At 38.9% G+C, this 25,498-nt stretch overlaps 1 protein-coding gene across 2 annotated transcripts in view; it reads left to right on the top strand.

The window, feature by feature from the left end:
- LOC127421475 (zinc finger MYM-type protein 4-like) overlaps positions 1-25,498 on the top strand; it is a 51,046-nt gene that overhangs the window by 13,661 nt on the left and 11,887 nt on the right. For both annotated transcript variants that reach the window (XM_051664537.1, XM_051664539.1), the window contains exons 5-20: positions 6,445-6,517; positions 6,689-6,920; positions 7,281-7,410; positions 7,594-7,809; positions 7,930-8,080; positions 8,229-8,344; positions 8,425-8,649; positions 10,564-10,714; positions 10,862-11,037; positions 11,940-12,108; positions 12,197-12,349; positions 12,949-12,986; positions 14,405-14,546; positions 14,628-14,734; positions 15,709-15,880; positions 20,911-21,111. In XM_051664537.1, coding sequence (XP_051520497.1) covers positions 6,445-6,517; positions 6,689-6,920; positions 7,281-7,410; positions 7,594-7,809; positions 7,930-8,080; positions 8,229-8,344; positions 8,425-8,649; positions 10,564-10,714; positions 10,862-11,037; positions 11,940-12,108; positions 12,197-12,349; positions 12,949-12,986; positions 14,405-14,546; positions 14,628-14,734; positions 15,709-15,880; positions 20,911-21,111 — 2,452 coding nt within the window. The remainder of the gene's footprint in view (positions 1-6,444; positions 6,518-6,688; positions 6,921-7,280; positions 7,411-7,593; positions 7,810-7,929; positions 8,081-8,228; positions 8,345-8,424; positions 8,650-10,563; positions 10,715-10,861; positions 11,038-11,939; positions 12,109-12,196; positions 12,350-12,948; positions 12,987-14,404; positions 14,547-14,627; positions 14,735-15,708; positions 15,881-20,910; positions 21,112-25,498) is intronic.

Here is a 25,498-nt window from a genome sequence, read left to right as displayed (position 1 = left end):
ATCCATGCACAACTCCCCACGTGCCCCACTGAGAGCAAGAACCACATTATAGCGACCACAAGGAGGTTACCCCATGTGACTCTACCCTCCCTGGCAACCGGGCCAATTTGGCTGCTTAGGAGACCTGGCTGTAGTCACTCAGCACGCCCTGGATTCGAACTTGCGACTCCAGGGGTGGTAGTCAGCGTCTTTACTCGCTGAGCTACCCAGGCCCCCTGATATTTCACATTCTTAAAATAAAGTAGTGATCCTAACTGACCGAAGACAGGGAATGTTTTCTACGATTAAATGTCAGGAACTGTGAAAAACTGAGTTTAAATGTATTTAGCTAAGGTGTATGTAAACTTCTGACTTCAACTGTATGTGAAAGGGGAATCTATTTCATAGGCACTGTCTGAATGAACAGGATCAAAAACTGCAACTTAATGGAAGAAAAAGAGCTCAAGGCATGCGGAAGAGGGTCTACTGATTGCCGAGTGAGCCAGAACAACATCATTCTTGTAAGATGGGCAGTTAACAAAGTTGTCAATCTTGTGTCCTCTTACACTGGAGTTGAACCAGTACGTCTTGTGAGGCACTGGGATCGGAAAGCTAAAACACGTGATTATTCCCAGGCCAGCCATTGTTGGAAGTGTACAAAAAGTTCATGGGTGGCATATGGTCTTCTTGATATGCCGACCTCGTTGTACAAATACAACTACAAGAGCCGACGCTGGTACATGGCGATCTTGTTGCAACTGTTACAATAGCTCTCATGAACGCCTGGGTCCTCTACCGGAGACATCAGAAGATTTTTGAGCCCCACAAAGAACCCATGTCTCTGCAGTGGTTTCAGGCATCTGTGGAAGTGTCCCTCACAACTGTTGGTCTCGTCACCAAAAACAATTGAAAGCCAGCAATGTTCCCAACTCCAGAGGCACCTCCACCTCACAAAAGGCCATCAGCAAGCCATGATGTCAGAAAAGTTGCCATTAGCCATTTTCTTACATGGGCAAAAAGGCAGAGGTGCAAGTACTGTGCACAAACACTTAACACGTGTACTAAGGCTGTCAAAATAAAATTTGAATATTCGTCAGATTTAAGATAAAAATGCACATTCGAATGCTACAACTGTGCATTCGAATTTTGGATGTGCGCCAAGCACTGATGGCTTCTGACCCATAATGTTCTTGAGTTAAAAAAGGGCTAGACGCAGGGCAGCAAATACAGTTTAATAGAAAGTGAGTGGCTTGAGCCATGCTTTTAAGGGTTGAAGTTCATTTTAACTTGACATGGCATCTGAAAACAGCGCTCCTGCATGAGACTTGCAATAAACTATGAAATGCGAAACAATGGTCAAAGATGTCTGTGAAGCACAGGTTTTCATAGACAAACAATAGGAAAACCATGCGGATGGAAGCAAACGGTGTGAACAGATCCTTTGGTGGAGGTATTTGGTCGTTGTGTATGCTCTCTTATCGGTGTTTCTCAGCATAAGCAATATGTTTTAAAATGCTAAGTCAGGAAACGGTGTCTCGAGATCCCCGCGTTCTGTTTCATTCTGTTGTGTCTGATTGAACAGCCCTTGGGCTCAGAGTCTGAGACGTTTCACCACAGAGTTCAGCCGAATATCACTACTATCTGGGTATTTTACTACTATACACCTTTAAAGGATGGAAAACACTATGGTATTCTGTTATTATGAAGCCTGAGTCTGGGTCCTTATGTTCTTTGTAATACTGTATTACACTGTGCAGTTTGGTTTAGATGTACTTTTTGCTTCCTTGTGGACTTCGGAAACAACGTCAATTTAAAAATCTGATGACTTTAAAATTCACTTATTTGCACATGAAGAAATTGTTAATATATTAAGAAGTAAATAGCAATACACACAGTAGTCAAGCAACCATGTTCATGTTAGCATTAGCATTTTATCAAAAAATACAGAATCAAACCAATTGTACATACAGGGCATAGTGAATAATCATTTACTTATAGCACACGTGAAGCGCTTTTACTTTGAAATGGCACTCACGTGCTCGTGCGGAGTTTAAACGGCCTGGATCGCCTGCTTAGATTGTCATGGAGTGACCATCATGATTTGTGAATCAGTGGAACTTTTGATCCTGATCCTGAAGTTTTGATTCGGGCAGATAGAATACACTCTTCAGAGGAAGATATTAGACGAGCGCTCGACATGAAGAAAGCGCTGGATTTTCATGAGATTCTTGAATTACATCTGGTTAAACGAGATATCTGCATATTTGCAAACAGTAAAGTATATAAAACAAGTTTTATTGATATTTGCTTTTTATCATTAGAAAAGAAAGTTAAAAGTTACGGGGAACTGCTGATGAGTGGCTGATTGAATACATGCTTTAGAGGTTAATAAATGAGCGCTCCACAGGATTCTGGATCTGCTCAGTTTTGTGAGGTTTGTTTATTATATTTGCTTAACTGAGATATGCACATATTTGCAGATGGTATATTATATTAGTTTTATTGATATTTGCCTTTTTATCATTAGGCACGACAGTTAAAAGTTACAGGGAACTTCTGAGGAGAGAGAGGGAGAATGAAACAGGTGAGCACTTTAACATAATGAGCTCAAGCGCGTCTGCCGCGGCTCTGATATGCGGACCGTTTAAATGCGACAGTGTTACACACCGGTCTGTTATTGTAGTAACTCGATGGCACGTAACAACAAAAACCATGACTAGTCCTTTACATGTCTCAGTCACTTCACATGCAAGCAGGTGATTTTTGGCACCCTCAAGAAACAAATCGGCCAAATAGGAAAATTTATCGGCCGAGGTGATATGGTCGACCCCTAGCGTGTACCGATTTGACATTAGATTCTGACATTTTATTCAGCTCTGTGTGAGTTCTGAACACTGGTTAGAGGGCGGAACCCATGCGTTGTATCCAGCAGGGACATAACACTTGTATACATATACATTACAAACACACAACTGTGAGTCCGTGCCGGAGAAAGGACCTCTTATAAAACGAACACTGATTGACAAAAGTTAAGTTCTTCGTGTCTTTTGTAAGTCAGCATTTTACCACATAAGCATGTCAGTTCTTACAAGCCTGCTGCGCAGCTTGTTCTCACGTGGAGGGTCTGTTGACACTTGACATAATTTCGACTTTGTACCCGTTGCCGCCGAGTTTCTGATGCATCAGTTAATGATTACCAGTCAGATTAATTATATTTCCATCGGCAGTGTCAGCGCTAAAAGCAGAACAACACGCGCTTTTCAAATGGAATTCAATGCGGCATCTTGCTGCCTTGAAACAAATCATGTAAATTCCATATCCAAAGTGAAAAGACAGCCTGATGACGATAAATATTGTGGAGGATGAGGGTTTAAGAGATTTAATGTGCATTGTAATGAATAGTAGTTCTATCAATCAGTCAACATCCCACTTAGACTTTGGTAAATGTTTCATGTATTATAGCATTATTGTTACATATTTTTTTGTTCTACTGTGTTGTTCTTTCCAAAGAAGGAAATAAATGCATTTAGACAGGAAATGAGTATATATATAGTCAAATTTTAGATTAATTGCAATTCATCTACTGACAGCTGTACTTATAACACTTGACATTTAAGGTTATAAGAGCCAGTTTTTAATTAAATCAGATGTGTTGTAATAGATACCATTAATTTATTTTATATCCAGAAATAAGCCTACTTGTTGATGAATTATAACTTAAAAAGTTTGTAAAATATTTCAGAAAATGTTTTAAAGGTGCACTCAATTTAATTCCTAGTTTACTTCTAAAGAAATGAACAGTATTTTTAAAACATAATTAAAAAATCATGACCATTCATTTTAGATGAAGAGTTTAGTCATATCAGTAACCTTATAAAAGCTATTTTATTCTACATGCAGTGGGGGCGGCCATGTTAGAATGACACGACCAGCTAAATACTACTCTCTTCATCTCAGTGACTACGTTTACAGGCACTTGAGAAAACAGTTTATTCTAGAGTTTTTGCAGAAAGTGGCATTCTTAAAAAGTCATGTAAACAAGAACGCTGATTTCCCTGCGCCGTTTAAGAGACTAAGCGGTTTAGCACACCTAGGTTTCTCCCGAAGTACGTGGCTTATTGTGGTCATGTAAATGCATAAACAGCGTTCTATCCGGTTATTGAGGAGTGCGCATGTGCGTAAGCAGGCCGGATGAAATTGAAAAGGAGAAATCCGCGAGCACAGTTCATGTGAACCCAAACACCGATTTTGAGCCTTAAGCAGCTTTCTTGCAATAAAAGGCTTTTCTTTGAGAAAACAGCTTTATTTAAAGGGGTCATGATGACATACTCTTTATATATATAAAATGTAATTACCTTCCCTTAGGTCCACTTATAATGTTAATAAAGTTTTTGATTTTTTTTATTTATTTATTTTTTTGCACCAAAACAGTCATAATTTAGTCATATATAATCATTTTCCACCTTGACTATGGCCTTTTGTCTGAAACGCTCAGTTTGAAGTCATCTGGCCCTTTAAGACATCAGTGTAAACGCCCACTGTCCTGACTGGGTAACTGCATGCAGCCCCTCAAATACAGCCATATTTGAAATGTGATCTGAAGAAAATTAACAACAAGCTCCATAACGTTATAAAACTACATTTCAGGGTACACATAACATGCATCCAATACATTGCATCCGAATATATTAAACCGTTCACTCAAGTGCTGTCATGACATTTGAAATATTTGTGAATGAAACTGTTTACTTATGGTTTTGGCATTGGGCCCAATGTAGTTTTAACTGCCCCATATATAACAGTTCCTTTTCAAAACTTGAATCATGTATTGACTGGGTCACAAGGAATCCATGCTGATCTGAGCCGAAACGCATACAATCCATGCTGAAATGTTCTGAATACACAAACGTAATACAATCCATGGTGATGTTGGGTTCTTAAACCGGCTTCAACAGGCCAAAGCAGAGACGCTGGACTTCACATCTCACATCTTCCGTGTTTGTTTACACACAGAGCGACGTGTTTCTCCCAGTCGTTGGCAGCAGAATGAGATGTGTTTTTAAAAGTTGCGCTTGTACTGCTCTTAAAATGTGATGCACATCGCCGGAAAAACGCATCAAAATGATCAAAGACGTCCATCTAGTGCACTTTTACAAAAGACTAACAATTAAAAATGGCACACATGGGTGCAAAAATTGTCCAGGACACCTTCAAAGCAGCGATAAACGCGTATTTTAAAAGCAATGCCAGATGAATGATAATGGTAAATATGTAATTTATATGGTAAGCATGCCTCTACATCCGTCCATCTATGTAGAAAAGACACAGAACAGTCAAACTGTCATGAGCAAAATGGCTTGGACTGAAAAAAAAAATTACTGAAATAACTTTTGTGTAGCAAGTTCATTTTAAAAAAAAATTTTGGGGGGTGGGAGAGAATTATTCAACTAATGTGGCAGAAAACAAACATTTAAATGCTGTGGAAGGAGGAGTTAAAAAACACCATGTGGGAAACACTCATCTGGAAAACCGTAAATGGAGGAAAATGAACCGCCTCTGAGGCCTGATATGTCAAATATGATAAAGTGAATTTTTTTTTCTTTTAGATTTCTTTTTATATTTTGTCTAAAGGTACAAAAAAAGAGTCATGTCAAAAAATTATTTTCTGACAATTCTTCCATATGTCAGGATTTACAGAGTTAAAATGCATGTCTTGATGTATTAATGTACACACAGTCAGTTTGTTTTAGAATGATGTAAACAGACAGAAAAATATAGTGTCAAAATATTGGATTGGCCTGTTATATCATTAAAATGAAATGGAATTAGAGGGAACCATCCATTGCTCATTTGTTTGTTCTTAATACTGTTTACTTGAATTACATCTTAAAACATGAAGCTATGTTTACTGAGAAATGCTTAAAGGCTTCATGCCTTTAAGTTTTTAATATTTATATAGAAATTTAAGGAGATAATTCACCCAAAACACAAGTTCTTTTGTCATCTACTCACCCATTTCTCATGCAATTTTTATTTTGGGGTTTAGTTTTGCTGTGGTATCGAAATTGGTTATAGGAAATATTTGTGTATTTTGACAATCCTAGATCAGAGTGCCATTATAAGTACTGCTTTTAAATACTGTATGTTTGTGCTGGTAATTAAACTGTTATAGTTTACAGAAATTTCAGTATGGGGACTGAACTATTTCTATCCAGATTTTGTTTTTTTTAGCTGAACATCAAAATGCTCATGTAGTGACTATCCAATTATCGAAGGTTGGATTGTCAAAATTAACTACGTATAATATGTTCTATAAATTATAAAATGACCAAAATTTTGATTGAAATACATTTATGCTGTGACATTGTTTCATGCTTAGATGTACCTCATGTCACTCATGAGTAAGTTTAAGTTGTTGATGCTAATGAGTGATTGTGAATTATTCCACTGTGTTCATGCTTTCAGGAGTTTAACCAGACACCTGAGGAGTTTAAGATCAGTGCAGTGTTCTCTGTGGGAGGAAATGCCTCAGTCATTGGTATGATCATTGAAAAAATATTAAGATACTCAGTTACAATTTACTATGCAGATGAATAGACCTGACGATGGTAGTAGTTCACTGTGGGTTATTTAGACAAGTAGAGAAGTTTATTAAAGGAATGAACATTAAGGGAGTCATTCCTTAAATGTCTCACATTTTCCTCTACAGCAGCCACCCCGGCAAAGGCACCATCAGTCCCTGCAATAACCCTTCGTCCTCTGGCCCCTGCCTCCCTGATGACTGTGGTCTGCACAGGCTGTAAAAAAGTCCTGGTAAAGGGACAGACAGCTTTCCAGCGCAAAGGCTGTTCTAAACTCTTCTGCTCGCCTCATTGCCTCTGCAGCACCTCTACCCTGGTGGTCAAGATACCACAGAAGAAAACATGTCACTTCTGCCTCAAGTAAGGTTTCATATTTCAGGGGTGATCACAGTAGTTACATTACATTAAAATGTATGCATCCAATGAGACTTACAATTCATTCAGTATGTAAATTTGATCAGGATGTGCGTCCCCATCATACCAGGGCTGGGCCTTATGATGGTATATTCTGGGCAACGGCAGAAATGTGTAAACTTGTTGAGATTCTGCTATACTGTTTATAGTTTACAGACATCTACCTCTCTCCAGTGCATTTATATGTATTGTGTGCATATGATCTGCAAGTCGTGAGCTTGCAGTCCTTTTTAAATGTAATGAGAGAGGGACTACTTTGTCATTCACATCTTTTGAGAAACAGTCACATCCTCTACTTCTCTGCAGAGAGATTCTTGACCCAAAGGATTTGATCATTGCCCCAGTGGACGCATCAGGGACTATTAAGGATTTCTGCAGTCAGGCATGCCTTAGTGCTCTTAAACTCAAGTGCAGTGTGTGTAAGAAGACTGGTTTGGTAAGTGGCTATCTGTCTGTGCTGTAGTAGAATATCTATGTGCGCTCTGTTGGAAGAGACTGAAACTGAATTCTTAACACATTTTAGTTGTTTTGTTGTCTCGGGTATAATTTTACATGGCTGCCTAAAAAATAACAGAGGTTTTAATAGATCAGATCTGAAATGCAATGTCCTTTCTCATAGGCTTATACTCACGAAGTGAACCTGATGGGCATCATCCATAAAATGTGCAGCAACACCTGTTTTAACCAGTTCCATTCCTCCAATAAGCTCACCTTGAACTCCTGTGCGAATTGTGGCGGATACTGCTACACTTCAGACAGTCAGAGTCCGACTATGCAGATAGATGGTACTTTTCTGAAGTTCTGCAACCAAAACTGCCTCGCAGACTTCAAAAAGGTAATAGCCTTGCAAAAGCGAAGAAAGTGATGCTCAGAAAATGCCAGACCTGTCCAGCATTTCCATTGAAAGGCTGTCCTAAGGTAATTATTAAATAAATAATTTGGTCTTCGCTTGTAGAAAAGTCTGAAACCCGTCACTTGCAAACTGTGTCATACCATGCGCCCGACTGCGGAAATGGTGGACAGTCCAAACTCAGAGGGCATCAGTGAACTTTTCTGTTCTGCTTCCTGTGTCACAGCGAGTAAAGTTCAGACTGTCAGTACTTCAGGTAACAAAACCACATTCACCAAGACATAGCATTTATAATGGTCTTTTAATTGTTTACTACCATACATTGAAATATATACCTACTAATATTGCACTAAGTCTTAAATTGAAGAATACTTGAATGTCCTTGTGGGTTTTTTGCCAACAAGGTGCTGCAGTGGAATGCGACAGCTGCAAGCAGAAACTAGTGCCTCAGTATCATCTAGCCATGTCTGATGGAACCGTTCAGAACTTCTGCTCATTCCCCTGTTTAATTGCATTTCAGGTAGAGTTTAGCCCCGTCTTTCACATTCAAAATATGATGTGAAATGAAAAATTTGCATGATAGATGTTCCTTTGGTCTAGGAATCCTTCAATAAGACAAAATCGAACAACCAGGTAAATACGGTAACCTCTACGAGCAACAACATATCTATACCAAATCCTGCTGCCACCAAACCGGCTCTTGCAGAGTCCAGCTCATCAACAAAGACTGCCGCTCCGAGTGGTCAGGTTCAAACAGTCACCAAGATCCCCTGCTCTCAATGTCTGCAATCATTCTTCCACAAGCCAGAGCTACTGGAGTTCAAGGTACTCTTGTGTAGACAGGCACAAATCAATGAAACATTTCAGCAAAGTGGGTAAAAACAATGAGTGACTGGTGTTAGAATTGTTGGGATTAGGGCTGCACGATTATAGCAGAAATCATAATTGTCAATTATTACCCTTGATATTGTAATCGCGATTATTAATGTCAATTAAAATATTAAATTACCGTGACGTCACAAATCAAGCAACCGTGTGGTTCTTCAGAGTAGCAGTTTTCAATGGTGTATATGAGCTGCTCTCCAGTTTCTTTTTAAGCATCTTTTAAACATTAAATATTGTAATAATGTTTGTTAATGTTAGGCCAAATAAAAATGATTTTAAATTGATATCTATGGTATAGAATAAATTAAATTATTGCTAAATTACTGCTTAAATTATTAGTCCACGTACAGTAAATAATATGACATATTCAATATTCAAACATATTAAGAGCCGATTTAAATCGACCAAGTTACTGCGTTCAGTAAGCCCTTTGGTGGCGAGACGGGATCATTCATCCCGTTAGATCTTGAATGGTGATCTTGTTCATGTAAGATCATCGTTTGATCATTTTTGGCCTCAGTGGTGCAATTTGGAAATTAAAAACAGTCATTTGTGATCGGAGTTTGTACGATTCATGAAAATGTTAAATCTACTAATACCAGCTGCGTGACAAATGGGTCTTATTAGAGCAGATGCGATAACAATGATGGTGATTCCTGAAATATGCTATTCATGCCATATTCTTTATATTGGCTACACCTCCAAAACAAACTTGGAACAGTTAAGCTGAATTACTTTATCGCTATTTTGTACAAATCAAATTCACACTGGCCTACTTATTAACATGACAAAACAAAACTGTTATTACATTTTTAATAAATTGTGCACAGAAATCGAGCAATGTGACAAACTCTCCCATTACAATGACTGCTGTCACTCACTGCAGGTTTACACTGTTTGAGACCTGCATTTCAACACAAGCTCAGTGACGCTCTGCACAAAGTTCTGCACTCTCGCGAATGCTCTCATTAAAAACAAAGCTGTCTAATCAGCATAATAAATCAATTATTTACACTGCGTCAATGCCTGGTTTGGAAGGGGAGTGTTTTAGTTTTGTCGTGTTGCTCATTTGCAGTGTATTTAACATCTACGTTCAAAGCGAGCTGTGCAATATGCACTGAATCCAAAATAATTCCAAAGTGCTTTTCGCTCTTGTTCTACAGCTTCTTTTCGAGTGTCAGGTGATGTTTCTTCAGTATTAATTTTCGTGTGCCACCGTGAACAGAGGTGGAACATAAAGCAAGCATGTGGGCATTCAGACGGTTTAAAACTTGCACATTAGGATCAGTTGTCATTACTGACAGGATGGAGGACTAATTTAAGGGGCTCTGATTGGCCATTGCCGTTTCATTGCTCAACGGACACGTTAGTTATTGGTTAGAATACTCAACCGCTGCTAAAACACGTTGTAAATAGAAACCATTGACGCAACAGGAGCAGACTTAAACTGAACGCTGTAGTCGTCTGTTTTCACGATTACATAATCGTGGCAGCCGTAATCGTAATTGTGACTAGTTTTTCAATTAATTGTGCAGCCCTAGTTGGGATTGTTTCTAACAAGGTTGTACATTATAAGTAATTCCTAAAATTCTGATCATGAGGTTCTAAAACTCCATATGAATGCCTATAATTGCCATTATGTTGGAAGAAAATGAACATTTGTCTGATCCACAATTGGTTTGCCTATGTGGTCACTAAAATGAACACAGAATTAAATTCAGTCATTATAAATTGCATAAGAGGTAACTTTAATAAGGAACTTTGTTTAATAATCTGAACAGTAGTTTGTATATGCTTTCTACTCAGGACAATGGGTAGTTGACTAATGGTTGCATGTTTTATCTGCTCTTTCAGAGAAAGATGTACGCTTTCTGTGATAGCACTTGTGTTGAGGAGTTCAAAAGGATCAACAACATCATGGCTCGCTGTGAATACTGCAAGATTGATAAAGTTGTGAAAGAGGTGAAAAGGATAAACAAGATTGACCGCTCTTTCTGCAGCGAAGGTGAGAAAAACAAGCATAATTATGTTAACATTATGATGTGTGTGTTTGTTGGTATGTGTATGTGTGTATATATATATATTGCTTCATACTGAATTTCCTGAACCACAGTTATGTGTCACAATAATTTATTTGTCCTTCTCTTTACAGGATGTAAGTTACTTTATAAGCATGACCTGGTCAAGCGCTGGGGGAAGAAACACTGTCGCAACTGCCTCTACTGTAGTGGCACATGTCAGAGTGTTGTGACTGGTGTTTTCGCTAACAAGCAGGAGGAGTTTTGTGGGAATGTATGCTTACAACAATACACCTTATTGATGCGTCAGGTAATATATTTTTTAAGGCCTCTCTGTAACCCTGGTTTGAAGGAATAGTTTACCCAAAAATAAAAATTCTCTCATCATTTCCTCACCCTCATGCCTTCCCAGGTGTGTATGGCTTTCTTTCTTCAGCAGAACACAAATGAAGATTTTTAGAAGAATATCTCAGCTTTGTAGGTCCATTCAATGCAAGTGAATGGTGTCCAAAACTTTGAACCTCAAAAAGCACATAAAGGCACATAATCCATACGACTCCTGGGGTTTAATCCATGACTTCTGTCAAGTGGTTTTGGGTAAGAAAACAGACCAAAATTGCAGTCTCTAGGCAAAATCTTCATTTCTAGCTCATGTTCACTTCCTAGTGCTTGATGCATATGCAGAGCACTAGATGGCGCCAGGAAGTGAAATTGAGAAATCGTTGAAATCATTATCGAAGGAGACTGCTGGCAAGATTTATATTGAAAAAGGAGTTTCATTTTGGTCTGTTCTCGCCCAAAATCAGTTGGACCATGGATTAAACAACAGAGAAGACTGGGATTAAACCACTGGAGTCATTAATTACTTTTATGCTGCCTTTATGTGCTTTTTGGAGCTTCAAATTTCTGGCCACCATTCACTTGCATTGTATGGACCTACAGAGCAGAGATATTCTTCTAAAAATCTTCATTTATGTTCTGCAGAAAAAAGTCATACACATCTGGGATGGCCTGAGTGTTAGTAAATGATGAGAGAATTTTCATTTTTGGGCGAAATATTCCTTGAAGTATTGTCATGCTGCAACATTTTGCTTAAAGAAATAGTTCACCCAAAAATAAAAATTAATTAATCTACATTATACAGAATATACATCATGCAATGGACATGGCTTCCAATTTACAGTGAACGTTCCCACTACACAATTCTGACAGGAAATAAAGTGCACAATGTGCAAGCAGGCCAAGAAGTTGACTGAGACCGTGAAGTGGCTGGGTGAGATTAAGCACTTCTGCAGCCTGCAATGCCTGATGTTCTTCTGCAGTCTGCAGGGCACTACTGGGGCTGTCACCAAAGCTGCAAACAAACCTCTGCCCACACAGGGTATGTCCTCCTATAGATCTTACATATGACCTCCTATAGAGATTTGTCCCTCTCCCCACTTTATATTTTAATGCCATTCTTTCCTCAGGGACGACTCCAGTACCGCCTGCAGTGCCTCAAATAACAGTCAATCGTGCATCACAGAGTACTAAAGAGGCCACACCGGTCATTGCCAATGTTATATCACTCTCAAGTGCACCTAATGGACAGCCAGGTCTCTTGGGAAACACCATTCTGCAAGGTAAATAACCTCTGTGAAATTGCAGGAATGTTCCATGATAAATTCAGATTATGCTCTATCGAATCTATCGGTGGAATGACCGAGCATTGCGAGCAATCAGGTAGCAAGTAATGGTTTGTGTAAAAGTTATTTGGCTATTTAGATATAAAGGACTAGTTGGTCCATTTGTCTTTCCTGAACTTCCTGTTTCAGTAGGAAATAGGTCAACACAAGAAAGTAAATGGCACTCGTCAGGCAATTTCATGGGATATCTTAAGAAAAGTTGACTGTTGTATTGTACTGGATATAGGGAAATGATACAACAATTTCTGTCAGTTTGACTATTGAGTACAAACTGAGGAACAAGCCCTCAAACAATGGATGTCTATGCAGCAGTTGTTTGGCCTATAGATAACCATTGTATGGAACTGTCAAAGTGTTTTTTATTTTTTCCTAAAAACTTAGGGGCAAGTCTAAATTAATTGTCAATGCTGTCAATAGTGCTTCCTTAAAACATTTTGAGTCTAAACCTTTTTGTTGAACTAAACTGAATGCCTTAATAACAGGCTTGTGATTTAACATTTTAAGATGTTTTGTTTATTGTTGCTTTATTTCCTTAGGTTCTGTTCCAGCTCCAACTATAAAAGTTATAGGACATGTAAGTTGGTCAGAAACATTTGTATGTACACTCACTGTCTAAAACAATGTCAACACTGTTGTGAATTGCATTAAGGAGATCAGCTATTTTTCAGTTGTTTCCTTTTGAAATATATATGAAACTCTGACATTTATAGAAAACAGAATCGGATTCCTGTTGTCTAGATGAAGATTATCTATTTATATTATGATGTGCTGCTTGTTTAGAACAGTATGAGATTTAGCTCAGTGTTACCCACAGGATTTTTTGAGACTGTGGTGGGTGGACCTCTGACCCTCTAGGGGGGTCTGTTTCAAATTAAATGCATCAATCTGATGCACTTTGAAAGCAAAATTAAGAGGCTAGATCTATGAAGAACTTTGTGCTCTTGTAAACAATTTTACAATTTTGTGCTCTAGTAGTAATTTAATCATAAACTCATTGCTTGTATAGATATGAATGATGATGACATGGCAAAATAGTCACACCCACAAAGCATAAACGAGACGGAGTTTAACGCAGTTCACAAATTCAATTAGAGCATATATTTGAGCCATTTGAGCATCATGTGCTTGTCCTCCGGACAAGAATATTGGTCATTCACTTGTCAGTGTAAAAAGTTACTTGTCCGGAGAGGCATTTAAGTTACATGCTCAAGTAACATATCAAAGTTTATGTTGTATATTTTTCTAAAAATTATGACCAATGCCCAACCTAATAGTGTACCTATGCAATCAACTCAATTCTCTGCGACAGAAATGTAAACTGCACTGGGTAGGGGAGGAGGCTATTGTCATATGATAATTATTTTATGTTACATATGGTAGTCAAATAAAGAAAAGCCTCCATCGCAATCATTTACAGCAGGGGTGTTCACACTTCAATGGAATGAGATCTACTTTTTCATCATGTTATTGCAGAAAGATCTACCATGTACAATAATGGCTATACATTATCACAATACCAAAATTTCAGTTGTCGGTTGTGAAATTTGATGATTCTCAATACCAGCTTTAATACCACAACAAATAATAACACTAACTAATATGTTAATTATGGAAGAATTGTTTCAAGTTCTCAAGTAATTATTCAAGACTAGTAAACAGTCAGTAATAAAATAACAATAAAAAACAGCAATGGATAGAAATAGATTAAAAATAATAGAACAAAAATACAAATTAAGAAAATTCAGTGCTTTTTTTTAATAGCTTTAGAAGTTTTTAACAGCAGTAGGCTATCAAGTATTCAGGTAAACATTCAAGGGCTGACTGACTGGGAGTGAGACATGCTTTGCCGACGCAATGGCGCAAAACACAACGTTAGAGATCTTTTATGTTATTATGAGAAGTGTAAAAATATTTTCGGTTTATTATGAAACTGTGGCGCAGACTAGGTAATTAATGGGAAACACTAGCTGTTGCTTTCTGTTGTGTTCTCAGGCCAGTACACAGACAGATGCTGTAAAGGCTCCTGTCCCGCCACCCCGAATCCTAAAGAACAAGGCCTTATTATGTAAACCCTTAAGCCAGAACAAAGGCACATCCTGTAAACCCAATGCCTGTGACGCAGATACACAAACAGGTACTTACCGGCACTATTGCAGAGCTGTTTCTAGTGGGCATTGCATATGTTGACACTCTGCTGTTTTCTTTTGTCCTCCAGAAGGACCTGCCTTGATGGTGCTTCCTGTACCCGTGCCAATTTATGTTCCAGTTCCCATGCATCTCTACTCCCAGTATACTCCAAAACCTGTGGGGTTACCGCTACCAGTGTGTATCTCTAACTCTCCTCATCCTCCTTAGTATTCCTTACCCTTCCTCATCTTCATCTTTAATTCCTTTAAAGGAACTGTTCACACAAAAATGAATTTTGTCAGCAGTTACGTATGTTGTTCCTCCGTGGAACACTAAAGGAGATGTAAGGCAGAATAACAGTCTGAGTCACGTTTTTTTTTCTATACAGTGACAGTAAATTGTGGCTTAGGCTGTCCGTCTGTAACATTCTGCCTAATATCTCCTTTCGTGATGTATGGAAAAAAGAATGCCATATGGGTTTGGAACGTCATGACGGTAAGTTATGACAGAATTTTCATTTTTGGGTGAACTTTCACTTTAATTCCGTTTTTAGACATAGACATGTGGAAGAATGATATGATCCAAAGGAAACAAACAAACAGTCATTCATATCCAAATGATATGCAGTCAAAAACCATATGGCTGCACATTTCCCTGGCTACCATGCCATGCTTGTTTGTCTACCTGCTCACCTGACAACAAAAGGAGGCATGTCCATAATAACAACCATGTTCCTTTCAATAATAGCAATACAATTTAAATTAATGTTTTAAAAAATGAAAATGCATTTTACATTTTATAATTGTCACATTAAATTATAATCCTAATCAATCAGCAAATAATACACAGTTCCTTAAATCATTAGAAATATGAATTTGGCTCCAACAAATTGCATGTTGTTTGTATTGTGCTTTTTGTTAAATTCCAAGTAGGCTATATGTTCAAAAATGTAAGTAATACTTTTCATTTCAAGTTACTCTCTAAGGTAGTTTGTCATTCAAAAATCACTTTTGAATCAAATTGAAAATCATTGAATCGTTAATCGAATAGATGCGCTGTCAATTCAAAGATTCACGCTCTTAATAACATCTCTAATGCACACTTGCCCCTGTGGCTCAGGATAGTTTTGTAGTCTATCTTGGTGTAAATGTGTCTCTGTCTCTGTGTAGGTACCAGTGCCCTTGTTCTTCCCCACTACACTAGACAGTGCTGAGCGCATTGTTGAGACCATTCAGGAAATCAAAGAGAAGATCCCTGATGACCCTCTGGAGGCGGACCTCATCATGATGGCTGAGATGGTGGCTGAGGATGCAGAGAAGGAGAAACCTGTCACCTCTAGTGGTAATTAGTTTGTATAAGGGCTGCCTGCAACTAACAACTGTTTTCATAGGATGGCCTGGGTAGCTCAGCAAGTAAAAGACTCTGACAACCACACCTGGAGTCGCAAGTTCGAATCCAGGGCGTGCTGAGTGACTCCAGTCAGGCTTCCTAAGCAACCAATTGGCCCGGTTGCTACGGTGGGTAGAGTCACGTTGGGTTAACCTCCTCGTGGCCGCTATAATGTGTGGTTCTCGCTCTCGGTGGGGCACGTGGTGAGTTGTGCGTGGATGCAGCGGAGAATAGTGTGAAGCCTCCAAACGCGCTACGTCTCCGCGCTCAACAAGCCACGTGATAAGATGTGCAGATTGACGGTCTCGGACACGGAAGCAACTGAGATTTGTCTTCCGCCACCCGGATTGAGGCGAGTCACTATGCCACCACAAGGACTTAGAGAGCGCATTGGGAATTGGGCATTCCAAATTGGGGAGAAAATCCACAAAAAAAACTACTGTTTTCATAATTGATTTGTTTGATTTATTAGATTTAAAAATATACATATATTTCTTGAATTATCTTGCCCAATTTCAAAGTTCCCATGGTCATGGAAAACCTGAAAATATCACAGATTTCCAGGTAAATTCCTACAGTATATACAGTGTGTGTGTGTGTGTGTGTGTGTATATATCAGTAATCATGAACAACTGGGAAAAAAATTATCAGAAATGAATTGGTCAAAAAGTGTGGGTACCCTGCATTTTTCTTCTTCAAACAATGTGCAAATTGAAGGTTATAACAAATGTGAGTGTATACATGTATGCTATGCATTGTGTGCAAAAAAAAATAGAATGTACTTGATACAGTATACATTTTAAATGGCTTTTGAATGGGATATCACTGGTAGGAGTATACATAATCTGCAAGTGCACTTTTTTTTAAAGGGTTCATGACATGTCTTTGGCCCTCTGCCTGAAATGCTCGGTTTTCTGTGTACGTCACCTTTAAAACACACCCACTGTTATGATTGGCTAACATCATTGAAAAGCATCCACCCCCCACCATTACAAGTGTGTAACTGTATTTTCCAAGAATGAAAGATTGAAACTTGCAAGCATTTACGAAATCCCCTAAAAACACTTGGTCGAGACGATCATTGATAGATATACACTGATCAGCCACAACATTAAAACCACTGACTGACAGGTGAAGTGAATAACATTTATTATCTCGTTACAATGGCACCTGTCAAGGGTTGGGATATATTAGGCAGCAAGTGAACAGTCAGTTCTTGAATTTCATGTGTTTGAAGCAGGAAAAATGGGCAAGCGTAAGGATCTGAGTGGCTTTGATAAGGGCCAAATTGTGATGGCTAGACGACTAGGTCAGAGCATCTCCAAAATGGCAGGTCTTATGGGGTGTTCCTGGTATGCAGTGGTTAGTACCTACCAAAAGTGGTCCAAGGGCGGACAACCGGTGAACCGGCGACAGGGTCATGGGCACCCAAGGCTTATTGATGCGCGTGGGGAGCGAAGGCTAGCCCATCTGGTCCGATCCCACAGAAAAGCTACTGTAGCACAAATTGCTGAAAAACTTAATACTGGCCATGATAGAAAGGTGTTAGAATACACAGTGGCATCGCAGCTTGTTGCATATGGGGCTGCATAGCCACAGACCGGTCAGAGTGCCCATGCTAACCCCTGTCCACCACTGAAAGCACCTACAATGGGCACGTGAGCGTCAGAACTGGACCATGGAGCGATGGAAGAAGGTGGCCTGGTCTGATGAATCACGTTTTCTTTTAGATCATGTGGACGGCCAGGTGAGTGTGCATCATTTACCTGGGGAAGAGATGGCAGCAGGATGCACCATGGGAAGAAGGCAGGCTGACGGAGGCAGTGTGATGCTCTGGGCAATGTTCTGGGTTGAATGCAACCTTGGGTCCTGGCATTCATGTGGATGTTACTTTGACATGTACAGTTTAAGTCAGAAGTTTACATACACTTAGGTTGAAGTCATAAAAACCACTCCATAGATTTAATATTTTCAAACTATACTTTTGGCAAGTCGTTTAGGACATGTGCTTTGTGCAAGACACAAGTACATTTTCCAACAGTTGTTTACAGACAGATTGTTTCACATTTAATTGACTATATCACAGTTCCAGTGGGTCAGAAGTTTACATACACTAAGTTAACTGTGCCTTTAAGTAGCTTGGAAAATTCCAGAAAATGATATCAAACCTTTAGACAATTAGCCAGTTAGCTTCTGATAAGAGGTGTACTGATTTGGAGGTGTACCTGTGGATGTATTTTAAGGCCTACCTTCAAACTCAGCGCCTCTTTGGTTGACATCATGGGAAAATCAAAAGAAATCAGCCAAGACCTCAGAAAAAGAACTGTGGACCTCCACAAGTCTGGTTCATCCTTGGGAGCAATTTCCAAACGCCTGAAGGTACCATGTTCATCTGTACAAACAATAGTATGCAATAAGTATAAACACCATGGGACCATGCAGCCATCATACCGCTCAGGAAGGAGGCGCATCCAATGTGTTCTATCTCCTAGAGATGAACGTAGTTTGGTGCAAAAAGTGCAGATCAATCCCAGAACAACAGCAAAGGACCATGTGAAGATGCTGGAGGAAACAGATAGACAAGTATCTTTATCCACAGTAATATGAGTCCTATATCGGCATAACCTTAAAGGCTGCTCAGCAAGGAAGAAGCCACTGCTCCAAAACCACCATAAAAGAAAGCCAGACTACAGTTTGCAAGTGCACATAGGGACAAAGATCTTGTACCACCTACCTAAAGATTGTTGCAGACCGAGTACACCCCTTCATGGCAACGGTATTCCCTGATGGCAGTGGCCTCTTTCAGCAGGATAATGCATCCTGCCACACTGCAAAAATTATTCAGGAATGGTTTGAGGAACATGACAAAGGGTTCAAGGTGTTGACTTCGCCTTCAAATTCCCCAGATCGCAATTCGATTGAGCATCTATGGGATGTGCTGGACCAACAAGTCCGATCCATGGAGGCCCCACCTCACAACTTACAGGACTTAAAGGATCTGCTGCTAAAGTCTTGGTGCCAGATACCACAGGACACCTTCAGAGGTCTTGCGCTGTTTTGGCAGCACGAGGGGGACCTACATGATATTAGGCAGGTGGTTTTAATGTTGTGGCTGATTGGTGTATGTCCCCAATTTATGTAAAGCACTCAGTCAAACTTGTTTGACTGGAGTAACAACAGAAAACTGAACACAATCGTCACACTGTTTCTATCCAATACTTATCAGGCATTTGAGATTGGGAGATAAAATAATGCTATTTAAACAGGGAAAATAGTTAAACACAAGCTGCAAATATGAAGGGTTAATAAATGTGTTTCCAGCTGTAGGGAGAGTGTTAGAAGGGATTCCCTTATTTGATATCCTGGCTTCAATACGGTGTCAGGAAATAAGCTATGTTCACCAGCTGGGGAATCAACCTTGAATAATTCACTGGGAGTCTCCCTCGATAAATCTGCCGCTTAAATACGGGAAAATGGGCATCCTGATGTGTTCATTTTGGCCAAAATGCAAGACATAATGACTAATACGAGACAGATGAGAAAGCAGGCCACCTTACTACCATATACTTTATTGTTTTTCGTTACACTCCGTGGTGCTCTGCCATATTAAAATAATTTCATGTCAAATCTGTCAGAGCGAAACAAAGAGACCCAAGAGCAGAGGAACAGTTCAAAGGATTTATTCACAATAAATATGAATTATCATTGTGCTGGCGATGGCCGTGGATCCCGGCACCAGCTGCAGTAGCGGGAAGGGGTTTTAGAGATGCGTGTGCACCATGGCCGCGCAAGGGGCAATCCGTGAAGAGTGTGTTCGTAGACGAGTGTGTGCATTGTGGAAGTCAGGAATAGATTCGTAGGAATCCTCCGTTGAAGCATAGTGAGGTGCAGAGAACAACGCCCAGCAGACTAAGGCAATCTTTTCTCCCGACAAGCGGGCAGAGACGAGGTATCTTCCATTGAAGATCAACTAACACGCAGCAAACTGGAAGGCAACCACACTCCCGACATGCAGGTAGAGATGGGCAACCAAACAGATACATGAGACAGGACCAACTAGGCAGAGAGTGTGAGGTAAGTTACTACACATCAAACAACAATCTAGCAAAGATACTGAGAACACGAAGGGCTTAAGAAGTGAGTGAATTAGAGGAGAACCAGGTGCTGCTAGCACGCTAATTAGTGGCATGATTAGTGTTCATAATCATGTTCCCATGGCAACACTGATCATGCATGCCGGCAGTGCCTGCGAGACATGAGGGAGAGAAAATAACAAAACACACAAAACAAACTGACAAACACACCGGAGCTGTGACAAAAACAATATTTTGTGAGGAATTATGTATTTCTTTAGTAAGTAACCATGTTGTAAGCATGGAGTCATGATCATGGTTTATTTTTCCAATTAAAAAAACTGACTATACAATTCCTTACATATCAAACAAACGCAGGCAGATGAAACATAGAATTACACTTGTTACACACCGGCATTACTGTTGTCTCCAATATTGTTGCCACTGCTACATCTTTCAAGACACGTTTCTTTGCAAAGCCTGAATCCTTGTTTCTCAAAGGAATTAATCCATGAATCCCCAAAAAAAATCCAAACATTTATTCACAAATGATTGTGTTCAGGAACTTTGTTTGAATGAGCCACTCATTCCTAACATTGGGGTCCTTCAGAAGGCTGTTTGCAGTATATACCAGCCACTTGATCTCTGTCAACTCAACGGCCGCGACGATTATATATGTTGTAGAGTCAGGGACTATGCAAATTACACTACACTGTGACGTCACAATAAATACCATTTCAAAACGAGTTGTTTTTTTGGACTGGAGGGGAAGCTTTGATTTCTAAAACGTACAATATGGTTTTATGCCCTCTTATATGTCAAAATATCAAGGAAAATTTGATTCCTCATGTCATGACTCCTTTATATAGTTTTGGTCACATCTTTGAAGCCTCCCATTTTGTTATTCAGTCCTGCCTGGTGACTTAACGGAGGACCTTGATTTTGAAGCCTTATCCAGCCATCTAACCTGGGAAGAAGAGGATTCTGTCTCGTCTGCCCAGACATGGGATCAGACGTTAGAGTTTGAGAAGCCTACATCCAAATATGTCACATTGACACCCACCCCATCAGAAGAGCCCCAGATGGACCTGGAGACCGATTTACCAATCGGTAAGAAATTTCTGCACTCTTTTGCCATTATTGTTAAGAAATTAGAACAATACATAAAAATCTAAGTTTTAGATGATCTACTAGAGGTCGACCGATAGTGGATTTTACCGATACGATAACTAAGTTGGGCAGTACCTGCCGATAACTGATTAATCAACTGATAGTTTTTAAAATTGATACTGAATGAAAAAATAACAAAGTAAAATAGTGCTGAACTTTATTAAAAAAATAAACAGTATTGACTGAACCATGAAAATGTATAATACTTTTTTTAATGAAATATATAAATATTAATATATATGAACTAATTTTGGAATTTTAATGTCAGCTGATTTTCAAATTGACGTTTCCTTAGTCCACAAGAGGGCGCTATAAACCATTCAGCACTGTTATATTATTGCATAGAACATTCCTGTCCTGGCTGTTAAAAAAGAGCATTTCATTTTCAACTAATGTCCATAAAATAAATAAGATTTAGTTGGTCCATATTCTCAAATGTTAAGTCAAAAGTAAAATGGGGGGGGGGGTTATGCTTCAGTAGACAGTCCACATTTGTGTTACATTTGAACTGATTCCTACTACCTCAGACTCAAGCAGACACATTGTTTTTTATTCAGTACAGTTGTATTTAGAGTAGCAATATTCACAGTTAGCAGTGGTATTTGGCTGAACTCGGTGGTGAAGTGGCTGAGACTATGAGCCCAGGCCAGGAGCTGTTCAAACAGACAGAACACAACAGATTGGAACCGAACGCGAGAATCTCGAGACTAGGGGTGTAACGGTATGACATTTTCACGGTATGATAACCATCACAAAAATTACCACGGTATTACGGTATCACGGTATTGAGGTGCATTGATTATATTATTAGCAGTTTAATATTTGGTTATGAAATATGTCTGATAAACACAGATAAATATATTTCAATTATAACCAATTCTTGAACTTTATTTTGGATTTCTTCAACGTTAACCCTTAAACTATTGATCTTGAACATCAGGACACTCTTAATCCGACAAGGTAAAAAAAAAAAATCACAAACAGGTAAAACAATAAAAACTTAAAAAAAAAAAAATATATATATATATATATATATATATATATATATATATATATATATATATACAGGTGCATCTCAATAAATTAGAATGTCATGGAAAAGTTCATTTATTTCAGTAATTCAACTCAAATTGTGAAACTCGTGTATTAAATAAACTACTTCAGTCTTTGTGCATTGAATTTAAGTCTTTGGTTCTTTTAATTGTGATGATTTTGGCTCACATTTAACAAAAGCCCACCAATTCACTATCTCAACAAATTAGAATACATCATAAGACCAATAAAAAAAACATTTTTAGTGAATTGTTGGCCTTCTGGAAAGTATGTTCATTTACTGTATATGTACTCAATACTTGGTAGGGGCTCCTTTTGCTTTAATTACTGCCTCAATTCGGCGTGGCATGGAGGTGATCAGTTTGGGGCACTGCTGAGGTGGTATGGAAGCCCAGGTTTCTTTGACAGTGGCCTTCAGCTCATCTGCAACTCTTGTTTTTCATTTTCCTCTTGACAATACCCCATAGATTCTCTATGGGGTTCAGGTCTGGTGAGTTTGCTGGCCAGTCAAGCACACCAACACCATGGTCATTTAATCAACTTTTGGTGCTTTTGGCAGGTGCCAAATCCTGCTGGAAAATTAAATCAGCACCTTTAAAAAGCTGGTCAGCAGAAGGAAGCATGAGGTGCTCCAAAATTTTTTGGTAAACGGGTGCAGTGACTTTGGTTTTCAAAAAACACAATGGACCAACACCAGTAGATGACATTGCACCCCAAATCATCACAGACTGTGGAAACTTAACACTGGACTTCAAGCAACTTGGGCTATGAGCTTCTCCACCCTTCCTCCAGACTCTAGGACCTTGGTTTCCAAATGAAATACAAAACTTGCTCTCATCTGAAAAGAGGACTTTGGACCACTGGGCAACAGTCCAGTTCTTCTTCTCCTTAGCCCAGGTAAGACGCCTCTGACGTTGTCTGTGGTTCAGGAGTGGCTTAACAAGAGGAATACGACAACTGTAGCCAAATTCCTTGACACGTCTGTGTGTGGTGGCTCTTGATGCCTTGACCCCAGCCTCAGTCCATTCCTTGTGAAGTTCACCCAAATTCTTGAATCGATTTTGCTTGACAATCCTCAAGGCTACGGTTCTCTCGGTTGGTTGTGCATCTTTTTCTTCCACACTTTTTCCTTCCACTCAACTTTCTGTTAACATGCTTGGATACAGCACTCTGTGAACAGCCAGCTTCTTTGGCAATGAATGTTTGTGGCTTACCCTCCTTGTGAAGGGTGTCAGTGATTGTCTTCTGGACAACTGTCAGATCAGCAGTCTTCCCCATGATTGTGTAGCCTAGTGAACCAAATTGAGAGACCATTTTGAAGGCTCAGGAAACCTTTGCAGGTGTTTTGAGTTGATTAGCTGATTGGCATGTCACCATATTTTAATTTGTTGAGATAGTGAATTGGTGGGTTTTTGTTAAATGTGAGCCAAAATCATCACAATTAAAAGAACCATAGACTTAAACAACTTCAGTCTGTGTGCATTGAATTTATTTAATACACGAGTTTCACAATTTGAGTTGAATTACTGAAATAAATGAACTTTTCCACGACATTCTAATTTATTGAGATGCACCTGTATATATATATTTTGCAACATGTACAGTAGTCAGATGATTATAATGAAAAAAATATTTTATTGTTATTTTATAATTTATGAAATTTTATTTTTAATGATACTTCAGATATGCATTTGTATGCATTCAGTAATTTGTTGCATTTGTGATTTAGTTTAATTCTAAACAATATCTACTGAAAATGTATTATTCATTTGCAGTTTATTTATTGGCATTTTGTCCAATACTGTCTATTTTCTGCCACAGTTTCACTGTCAATTTCCTGCATGCATATTGTCAATGTCAAATTCCTGCACACCAAAAGCCATGCACTTTGTAAACCCTATTTAGTACTAGGTTTTACAAGTAAAACATATTATTAGTATTATCAAACACATTGTTGGCCTACTGTTGCGCTGCACTCAAGCAAATGAACAAACAGTTGGCACATTGTAATGTTGAACGAGTGCTTAAAACCGTTTGCTGTATTTGTGAATGTGACAAAGTATAAACATAACTTTAGCCTACCTAGTCATTACATATCATGTAAAACTACATTGAATCTGGTGTTTTTATGAAACGGGCTATAATTTATTATCCTGTATACTGTATTTCCACTTGCATCATCTCCGCAAATTCCGTGGGATGGTGCTCATGGAGGTGGTGCTTAAGGTTTGAAGCGTTTCCCATCTGAACTGTTCCTTTTTTGCGACAAACTTTACAGACTGGGTAACCATCAACGCGCTGCTTTGACGGCGGAAAAATAAAGGTTCAGGCTTGGACATGTCTGTATGATGCGCTCGTACTGCACTCATGCTGCGCTCTGCTTGTGCCACACTTCTGATGTGCTCTTGATGCGCTGCAGTCGCGACACCTGCATGTCACCTTTAAAATTGAGTGACAGTCAAACGTAACATGAGGAAGGTACAATTAAAAGATTTATTTTATCTCGCCAAGTTTATATGATGCTGTAAATGTCGCAGATTCCGTCTTAATAAAAAAAAAAAAAGTTCTGATAAAACATCTGTCTTTATATTCATGCAGTACTGTCTATGAGAATATTTCAACGGTATGATAACCCTCCGTTTTAAAACAGAGGTATATTGTGAAACCTTGAAACCGTTACATCCCTACTCAAGACACACATTTCCAAGTTGAACATCTTTCCCGACAAAGCATTTAAACAACTCATTGCTTAATCTGAGAAACGCTTATAAGAGAGCAAGACGCAATGGCCAAAGACCTCCACCAACTGTAAGGGGCTGTTAACACTGAACGTTTTGCAACCATCCATTTGTTTTTCTATGTAAACGCGCACTAGACGAACGTCTTTGTTTCCCTTTGTTTTTGTTTATTCAGCATCTCGTGCAGGAGCGCTATTTTTATGTTATGTGATGTCATTTAAATTATTAAAAATAACTTTGAAAGCATATTGAGACACCTGCTTTCTGTTAAACTGTATTTGTTGCGCTATGTCTAGCCTTTTTTAGCGCAAGAATGTGATCGATCTGAAGTCATCGTATTACAGTGAGGATAAAAACACTGAATTGAAATCAGATGCGTTTCTGATTTGTTTATATGTTTCTCTCAGCTGCATGAAGATATTAATTTGCTTTCTCACGTCACTAGCTTAAAATATGCAACTTAGCTGGCTAACGAATGCATAAACGTGACCAGCTGGATATAAACTAATGCAAATAGATTGTTACCATCTATTACC

The sequence above is a fragment of the Myxocyprinus asiaticus genome, chromosome 30 (assembly GCF_019703515.2).
Source record: "Myxocyprinus asiaticus isolate MX2 ecotype Aquarium Trade chromosome 30, UBuf_Myxa_2, whole genome shotgun sequence".
Taxonomy (NCBI): domain Eukaryota; kingdom Metazoa; phylum Chordata; class Actinopteri; order Cypriniformes; family Catostomidae; genus Myxocyprinus; species Myxocyprinus asiaticus.
Note: the sequence above shows the minus strand (reverse complement) of the source record. Positions and strands in the feature narration are given on the sequence as shown.